The sequence below is a fragment of the Octopus bimaculoides genome, chromosome 3 (genome assembly GCF_001194135.2).
Source record: "Octopus bimaculoides isolate UCB-OBI-ISO-001 chromosome 3, ASM119413v2, whole genome shotgun sequence".
Classification (NCBI taxonomy): Eukaryota; Metazoa; Mollusca; class Cephalopoda; order Octopoda; family Octopodidae; genus Octopus; species Octopus bimaculoides.
Genome location: NC_068983.1, coordinates 4,577,602 through 4,586,826, shown reverse-complemented (window position 1 = coordinate 4,586,826; position 9,225 = coordinate 4,577,602). Strand labels below are relative to the sequence as shown.

Here is a 9,225-nt window from a genome sequence, read left to right as displayed (position 1 = left end):
CATAAAAATATCTTGCAATACTAAAGAGTAAATTTATTCATTAAAATCGCCATTGACTTCAACAACGGTCACCAAACGACTTCGGAATTTCCTGCAACTCTTCTGGATGGTCTCCTTGTTTAAGTTGGTGAATGCTGCCATAATCCTTGCCTTCAGTTCATATTTAGTGTTACAAAGAATTTTGTTGGTCTCTCGCTCAACTGCGCCCTACACATAATAATCAAGAGGGTTGCGGTCTGGGGAGTTAGGTGGCCTGATGTTAGGGGTGATGTGGTTGCAGAAATTGTCTGACAGCCATGACTGGGTTCGCATGCTTGCGTGACATGATGCAGAGTCCTGTTGCCAGACATGGAGTCTTCCAGCATCCACCCTCTTGACCCAGGGTAGCACTACTTCCTCCAGGCACTTGATGTAAGCCTCCGCGTTGAGTCTGAAGCTGTGTGGGAAGATGAATGGAGGCATAACGTCGCCATCACTAGTGATCACTCCGAACACCATGATGTTGACTGGATGTTTGATTTTTATCACTCTCAGTACATGTCCTCAGATTGACACCCAAATACTCTGAAATGTTCGTACTGGAGAATCCGGCGCGAATGCCAAGCAGTACAGCATGTCGTTTCCAAATTTCTGGCAGAGTGAGTTGCGTCATGGTGCTGTTTTTCTCACAGACAGTGCCCAACTGACCCTACCATACTGTGTAGTCGACAAAATCAAAAATAAATAATGCGCATGCGCGAAATTAAAAATATAAAATGGCGCCAATTTATCCATCGTACCCTGTATATATTCATTTATTTATTTGAGAAAGTTCAATGCCTGATCAGGCATTGAATTATTTCGATTGATAGCATCAGTTTTCAGAATCACTAGCGCCATTAGAATCCATATATCGGGGCCCATGTTAGTATCTGAAGGTTGAGAATTTTTTCTTCACTCCTGGAAGTATGCATTAATTATTTCAGCCTGGCTGTGTTTGTAGGTAGTTGAAAAGAATACTTTTAACAAAAAAAAAAAAAAAGAAATTAAAATGATAGCATTGTAGTTGCGGCTGGGCCCCCTTTAGTCTCCTGGCAACCAATATTTTTAGACCCTGTCCGCCACTGATCTCTTGTGTATCTTGGAACTGAAATGTGTGGTGGTGTTGGAAAGGTATCAATGAAATAAATATTCGTAATATACGGGGGTCAGTTCAGGCTACAAAATACTACATCATCACCACCATCTCATGCTTCCTAAAAACACACACACACACACAAAAAAAAAAACATAGATGTGGCTGTGTAGTAAGAAGCTTGTTTCCCAACGACATGATTCCGAGTTCAATCCCATTGCGTGGCACCTTAGGCAAGTGCCTTCTACTAAAACTTCGGTCTAACCAAAGCTTTGTGAGTGGATCTGGTAGACGGAAACTGAAAGAGCCTATCCTATATGTAACTTAGCGGTTCGGCAAAAACGGCTAACAGGCAAAATACCAGGCTTAAAAGAAAAATGAATACTTGGGGTTCGATTCGACTACAATTCTTTAAGATGGTGCTCCAGCATGGTCATAATCTAGTAACTGACTCGAGTAAAAGATAAGACACACACACACACACACACACATGATAGAGTGGATGACTAGTTAAGGCCATCACAGCACAGAGGTCTACTTGGACAGAAGTTCAAACCCAGTAAATATCCATAATAGTGTTTTTTTCTTCTTTTTTAACCCCAAAAGAGATGTGCAACCGTGTAAATTGACCCCGAAGTATTTAACTGGTAGTTATTTTATCGAACCCCGAGGGATAAAAGCATAAGAATTGACCGATTGTACACGTTCCACTGCTACAAATTGGCTTTCTGCCGAAGTCAAAAAGAAATGATTAATAATGTTATTGCTCCATCTTTCTGTCACTGAAGCCTCACAGTTATTTTCAGGTTGTTCTATTTTCTACCATTTTTGATTCTTGCTTGGCTTTCTTCGTTTGTTTGTAATTTAGGCTTTTATTATTATTATCATTTTATCATCATCATCATCATCATTATTATTTATTTATTCTACATCTTTCTCGTACTGCCACTTTCCTTTTACCTCTTCCTTTTACTCCACTTTCTCTCTCTCTCTCTCTCTCTCTCTCTCTCTGTTTGTCTGTCTCTTTCTTTGCTCTCTCCACTCCTTTCCACTCTTAGTTTCCTTATCTGGGACTGACTGATTGACTAATGGTCTAATGCTTAATGTTAATCACTCGTAGAGCAGAAGAGAGAGAGAGAGAGCGAGAGAGAGGGAGGGAATTAGTGTGTGTGAGAGAGAGATAGTGAAACTATTTACAACGGAGAGAGAGAGCGAGAGCTTGTTAATAAGTCTGCTCGCTTGCTGGTAGTATCAACAAGCTTGTTTGGGTCCGTATGTCACTCGAAGGTAGGAATTGTTGTTCTTTATATTTAAAAAGAAAAACAAGGATCAGCTTGTCTTTGACTCGGCAACATCATCACCGGTATTTGTTATATCTACACTTCCTGCTAATTGTCATTCCAAATAATCAATTAGATTAATTGTATTGTTAGTCTATCTCTTTTTATGTTCTTTTGGGTGGTGGTGGTCATATATGTTTAGTAGCGTAGTTCTTGAAATGTACCTGTTATTATTTGTTTGTCGTTTTCCTTTTTATTTATGATTTGGTCGACTCTATAAATTCGATTTCTCACCCCGAGAATCAGGGACAACCGCATCTAAAATCTCAAAAATCCTTATAAATGCTAGTCTTGATATTCATAGCATAACAAAAGTGTATCCATAAGACTAGCTTTACTTCTTTATATCCAGAAAATTCTTCAGATCCAAACATTTTACTGACACTACAAAGCTCAAGTCAGACCCATAATGGAATAATGCTGTCATACCTAGGACGGTGCTACTGCTACACTCAACATACCAGGCCACATTTTCCAGGAAAGCCACCCATCTGATTGATATGTTGTCACACAATAACCTTTTTGCCTGTTGATGCGCTGTCTTGTCTCTTCTGTCCCCCCCCCCCTTTTTTCTATCATAACCACAGTATCCTCTTCTCGAAGTTAACCATTTGCATGCCATCCTCACCAGAGTTTATTGGGTTCATTTGTTTCTCTCGTTACTCCATATCGTACCCTCAACGGCACCGCACTCATCACTGTATCACAGCCTTCGTTCCCAGGGACTCGGATCTCTGGAATTCAGCTCCCTAACACTCGCATTTCCCTTTCCTGCATTTAGTTGAAATGAAAACCAACCACACCTATGTTTTATGTCTCGAAGGGTCTGCGGAGGTCGCAGCCACAGCCCCTGTTCTTTTGACTAAACCGTAACAAACCCCAGTTTAATCGGAGTGAAAACAAGTTCACTGTTAACACACACACACACATATATTCTTTTTTTTTTTCAGAAATAAAAAATAACTTTCACTTATAAACTAACGGCTTCCACCGAAATATGAAAAAGTGATGTAGATATATTTGTGTATGTCTGGGTACTTTATTTCTAATGTTTTCTCTAAGAATTATATTTTCTAAATCTTTCCCAAGAGAAAGAAGATAAGAATTAACAAAATTCAACACACGTATTTTATTTCCATAACAAATCTTGATATGAATGTTGCTTCAATGCACATGTTTTGCTTTTTTTTCTCTCTCTCTCTCTCTCTCCAAATAAGTATAATTTTAATGACTAATAAGATACTTGGTACAACTTTCCTCTGATAATATAGCAGCAAAATAAGTTTTCTCCTTCTTGATACAAACAAGTATCTCGTGGTGAATTATTTCTCTTAAAAAGGTGACAAATATTTGTAATTCTTTTCCTTGGGAGTCATCCAGTCATGAGAATGCCTACCATTATCAGATCGTTGCCTGTCTCTAAAATTTTAATTCCTTCTCCATGTGCATATAGTATCTGATTTAAGCAAAAGGCTATCAACCTCATTACATGACTGGTACTTATTTTATCAGCCCCCGAAGAATGAAAGGCGAAGTTGACGTCGGCAGGACTTCAACTCAGAACGTAATGGGTCGGAACAAATACCACATGGCATTTTGTTCGACACTCGAGATTCTGTTAGCTCGCTGCCTTTTCTCTTTGTACATGTTAAATGTAACGTCGGAATAAATGCCCCTGCGGTATTTAATCCGACTCTTTATTTCTTGTGTTCAAATCCCGACGAGGCCAGCTTTGTCTGTTGTTCCTTCGGAGTCTGTCTGTCAAGTACCTGGATCAGTGATATCAATTAAAGCCCCTCCCTTCAAATTTGCTAGCCTTGTGCAAACTTAGTTGGTTTAATTTTTAAAGTTTTACAACTTTTTACAATGTGTGTTTATGTGTGTGTGTGTGTGTGTGTGTACATGTTACACACACACACATTTAGCAAAAATAAATAACTAACTGAGTGGAAATCGAACCAGTGAGTGTGTTAAATAAAGCACTAAAAGAGAATGACTCTCCTCAGACACACAATAAAATATGCTTCAACACACGAATTCACATAAAGAATCTTGCAAACCAAATACAAAAACGATATATATATATATATATATATATAGGTGTAAAAAGGTTGAATGTAGATTCGTCCTTTAATTTGGAGGTTTCCACAAAAGATTTCTAATGTTGATTCTTCATATTTTGCTGGTATATATAATTCGAACTCAAATATTTTCACATTGTCTCTGATGAAGCTATATCCATAATATCCCAGAAACAGCTGTAAGACTATTTCATTATAAATGTCTTGAAAACTCCTCATAGCCTTGGATTTGGTATCTCATTCTGTCCAATATGTGTGTGTGTGTGTGTTTCACTGTTCAATTCGCCCGTGGGCATATTGCCAATTTCCATTTTCACTTTCGTGATACCATCTCCGAAAGAAAGCCGACTCTTCCTTCTAATATTTTCTAAAATTTACTCCTTTTTATAATGTTTTTTTTTTTCAAATATTTTGGGCATCAGAGAGTCAGAATCATCTCTCCTCCCGACTATTAATTTTTATAAAGTAATTTCCAATTAATATGAATTTTTTTTCATTCAGAAATTAATTAGACTTAATGGCATTTACAATTGCCGTGCGTATATAAATATATAATGTTTACATTTGCAATTTATAAATATATAATGTGTGAATTTGTTGTCTATAAATATAGTGTTCGTATTGAACGTGTGTATATATATATATATATATATATATATATATATATATATCATGTTTTTGTTAGTAATGTAGAAATATATTGTTTGTGTTTGTAGCTTACGCGTCGTAATTAGGTTTTTGTCATTAAGAAATGAAAAACTGAAACAGGATTTTGAGAAAGTGAAACAACTAAAGCATTCAACTGTAACCTGAACAGACACATTTGAAACAATACGAATATATATTTACATACACATCAAATGCAGCCAAATTATGTTTACATACAGGGTGGCCCCAAAGCAGGTTTGCAGTTATCTGTAGGCGCTTGAAATTTCTTTTAAAATATTTTATTACATTAAAATTTCTGTGTAGCCCAAAAGTAGGTTTACAGATATCATGTAGGCACTTTAAACTTCTTTTTAAACATTCTGTTACTTTTAAATTTCTATCTTACAAACTGAAAAGGGAGCTTGACAAAATGAACTAAATTAGTATAGAATAATGGTTTCATATTTTTTTATAATTAAGATCTGAACTGTTAATATATGAATGCAAAAGAGATTGTTGAATAACTGTGCACCTACTTTTGGGCCACCCTGTATACATTAAAGAAGTACTGTTCTCTAGGCGCGTGGCTTAGCGTTTAGGGTATCCAGCTCATGGTCGTAAAGTCGGGAGTTCGATTCCTGTTGTGTCCTTGAGCAAGACACTTTATTTCACGTTGTTCCAGTCCACTCAGCTGGTAAAAATGAGGGTAAATTTTCAGATTAACACCCGCACGATTTTCACTAGGGTTTTAGGGTTAGGGTCTTAGGGTGTGGGTGTTAATCTGAAGATTTACCAAAATGAGTTGTACCTGTAATTCAGAGGGCTAGCCATGTCACATTCTGTGTCATACTGAATCTTCTTGACAACGACGCATATCTGTGGAGCGCTCAGCCACTTGTACGTTAATTTCACGAGCAGGCTGCTCTGCTGATTGGATCAACTGGAACCCTCGTCGTGGTAACCGACGGAGTGCCAGTTACTGTTTCCTAATTGTGGATAGAACCTGTGAAAGAAGGAGACCCAGGAAGATGTGGGACAAAGTAATGAAAACCGACCTCAGGTTGTTAAGCTTCACAGAGGAGATCACAGAAGGACCGAGATGCTTGCAATTCACTGTGTTTGAGAAGATCCATCCAGTTCAGCAAAAAAAAAAAAAAAAACCCAAACAAACAAGGCCCTAAAAAAATATATCTTTACTTGTCAAGCCTTCCCTATGACCCACCCTGTTGATACCCTTCCCTTCTTCACCCCTAGAATTCTATAAATGCAAATCTCCGCTTATTTCATCTTCCTTTTGTTTTGTTACCAATTATTTCTCTCCTGGAACCACTTGTCACCCATCCTGCATTCTCAATATTGTCCCTTAACCACTTTAGTTCTCCACTGAATGCCCCCTTTTTCCCTACACATCCTTTCATGTCTGTCATCAGTGCCCCACCCCACCTTTGTCACTATATCCACCCTTATTGACATTTGACCTCTCTCTGTCACTTGCATCTTCTCCCCACCTACAGCCCTGCAGTTCACATCATCTTAACTTTTATCCTCTATCTTTCACTTGTTTCAGTGGGATTTATGGAGGGTCAAAGTTGGGAACAAAAACAGGACAGTGGAGACATACAAGGAAACCAAACGAAAACAAACATGGAGAGTGGTTAGACCAGAACGAAGGGAAAATAGCAAACACTGGAGAAATATATTTTTTTTGACAAGAGAAAAGATAGAAGAGAGAGGTACAGGATACGTCCAACATACATATGTGTGTGTGTATGTATGCGGCTGTGTCAAAAAGTTCCAGGACTGGTTATGTTTAATGAAAAAATAACTTATTTACCAAAGTTTTAACATCACCTCCTTTGTAAGAGGTCACCTTGTGTAGCAATACACTCATCCCAGCATTCCTGCCACTTTTGGAATCCAACCTGTTTTCTGTGAGTTGAAGACCTTCTGCAATTTGCTGTGGATCTCAACAACGGTGACCTTTGAGCTGCGTTTTCATCTTTGAGTAGGGATGGAAACCTGCAGGTGCTAAATCTTGTGATTAGGGTGGATGTAGATGCAACACCATGTTGTTTTTGGTAAGAAACTAACAAGTGAGACAATCTCGGTGACAGAGTGCATTGTCATTGTGAAGAATCCAGTTCTTTGAGCTCCACACATCTGGTTGCTTTCATCGAATGACCTCCCTCAAACACTTCAAAATGTTGCAGTAGAACTCTCAACTGACAATATGGCCTTGGGGGACAAATTCTTGATACACAATACCATATGCCTGGGGGTGACATTTGTGCCAGGTCTTCCAGATTGCTCATCATCTTCCAGGGATGCTCTTCTGCTCTTGAGTCACCCATGCCACTCAAAACATTGCATGCGACCCATTGCCTCGTCGCCATAAGCTTACTGAAGCATACTCAATGTTTCTGTAGCAGACTTCTCAAAATCTTACGTTGGCTCTTTGTTCTTGTCCATGAAGAAATCACAGATTACAGCATACACACATGATCACAAAAACACAAATTTCGCAACATGCAAAGTAAACAGAACAAATCCACTTGGCACACTGCCTCATCAAGGTCACTGCTAGCTCTTACTGCTCACACAACTGTGTGCTGCCATCTGTTGGCATGCTACAGAACTAGTCTGGGAACATTTTGATACTACCTTGTACATAGATATATGTGTGTTTGTGTACTGACATCGCTTCTTTACTCATGTGAGATATGAGCCCTTTACAAACGCCATGTAAGGGTCCTTGAACGGTCAGACACATTTTGAGTGTTGGCTGGACCTTAAAAACTCCAAACACACAGGTCCTGAGGACAGCTGATATCTTGAGTATTGAGGCGATGGTGCACAAGCAGTGGTTACATTGGACACCTTATTAGAATGAAGGATAGCAGGATCCTTAAGCAGATGCTATGTAGGGAACTTATTAGTAGAAAGAGACTCCGGCAAAAACCAAGGCTGCAATTTAAGGACTGTGTCAAGTCCTCATTAAAGGCCTGTGATATGCAGAAGACTGACTGGGAGAGCAATGCCAGTCATCGCTACAGATGGAGGAAGCAGGTTAAGGAGGGGATCGACACTTTTGAGAGAGCACATATTCAGCATGAAGAACTTAAACGTGCTGCTTGAAAGGACACTGCTGTTGTAGTGAATGGAGAAAGCTTGGTTTGCAATGTTTGCAGTCATGTATGTTTGTCAAGAGCAGGGCTCATTAGCCACCAACGGAGTCACAAATGCAAAGTTAGTCTTGGAGCGCACAATGTTTCTGAAGGTCAGCAATGGTCTTCCTCGGTCACGAGTGGACAGCCATCATCAGTGTGTGCACGTCTGTACATGTGTATGTTTGTAGTCTAACAACCCTGTCTACAGAGTGGATAACAAACTCTAAAACATCAATTTGAAAATGGCTTTTAAGTGAGAAACTCACAACAGTCACGATTTGTAAACAACTAATGATGTGTAAACATCTAATTAGTCAGTGGAAAAATTATCTGAAATGTCATTTCCGTTCATTTTTTTATTTTTTCAAATATATATATATGTGTGTATGTATATATATATATGTGTGTGTGTGTGTGTGTGTGTGTGTGTGTGTGTGTGTGCACATACACACACATGTGCAGGAGTGGCTGTGTGGTAAGTAGCTTGCTTACCAACCACATGGTTCCAGGTTCAGTCCCACTGTGTGGCACCTTGGGCGAGTGTCTTCTATTATCGCCTCAGGCCAACTGAAGCCTTGTGAGTGTATTTGGCAGATGAAAACTGAAAGAAGCCTGTCGTATATATGTATATATATATATATATATATATATATATATATATGTGTGTGTGTGTGTCTGTCTGTTTGGGCCCCCACCCCATGTTTTGACAACCGATGCTGGTGTGGTTACATCCCCATAACTTAGTGGTTCGGCAAAAGAGACTGATGGAATAAGTACTAGGCTTACAAAGAATAAGTCCCAAGGTTGATTTGTTCGACTAAAGGCGTTGCTCCAGCATGACCGCAATCAAATGACTGAAACAAATAAAAGAATAT

At 38.9% G+C, this 9,225-nt stretch overlaps 1 protein-coding gene across 5 annotated transcripts in view; it reads left to right on the top strand.

Moving 5' to 3' along the window:
• Positions 1 to 9,225, top strand: part of LOC106877362 (ankyrin repeat domain-containing protein 50) — a 78,977-nt gene that overhangs the window by 18,885 nt on the left and 50,867 nt on the right. Inside the window, exon 1 of one of the 5 annotated variants that reach the window (XM_052965989.1) lies at positions 1,857 to 1,920. The exons of 2 other annotated variants lie outside the window; for them this stretch is intronic. In XM_052965989.1, the coding sequence (XP_052821949.1) occupies positions 1,872 to 1,920 (49 nt within the window). In that variant the 5' untranslated portion in view covers positions 1,857 to 1,871. Of the gene's footprint in view, positions 1 to 1,856; positions 1,921 to 2,280; positions 2,402 to 9,225 lie in introns of those variants that run through there. 2 more of the 5 variants (XM_014926247.2, XM_014926250.2) reach the window with 2 other exon arrangements.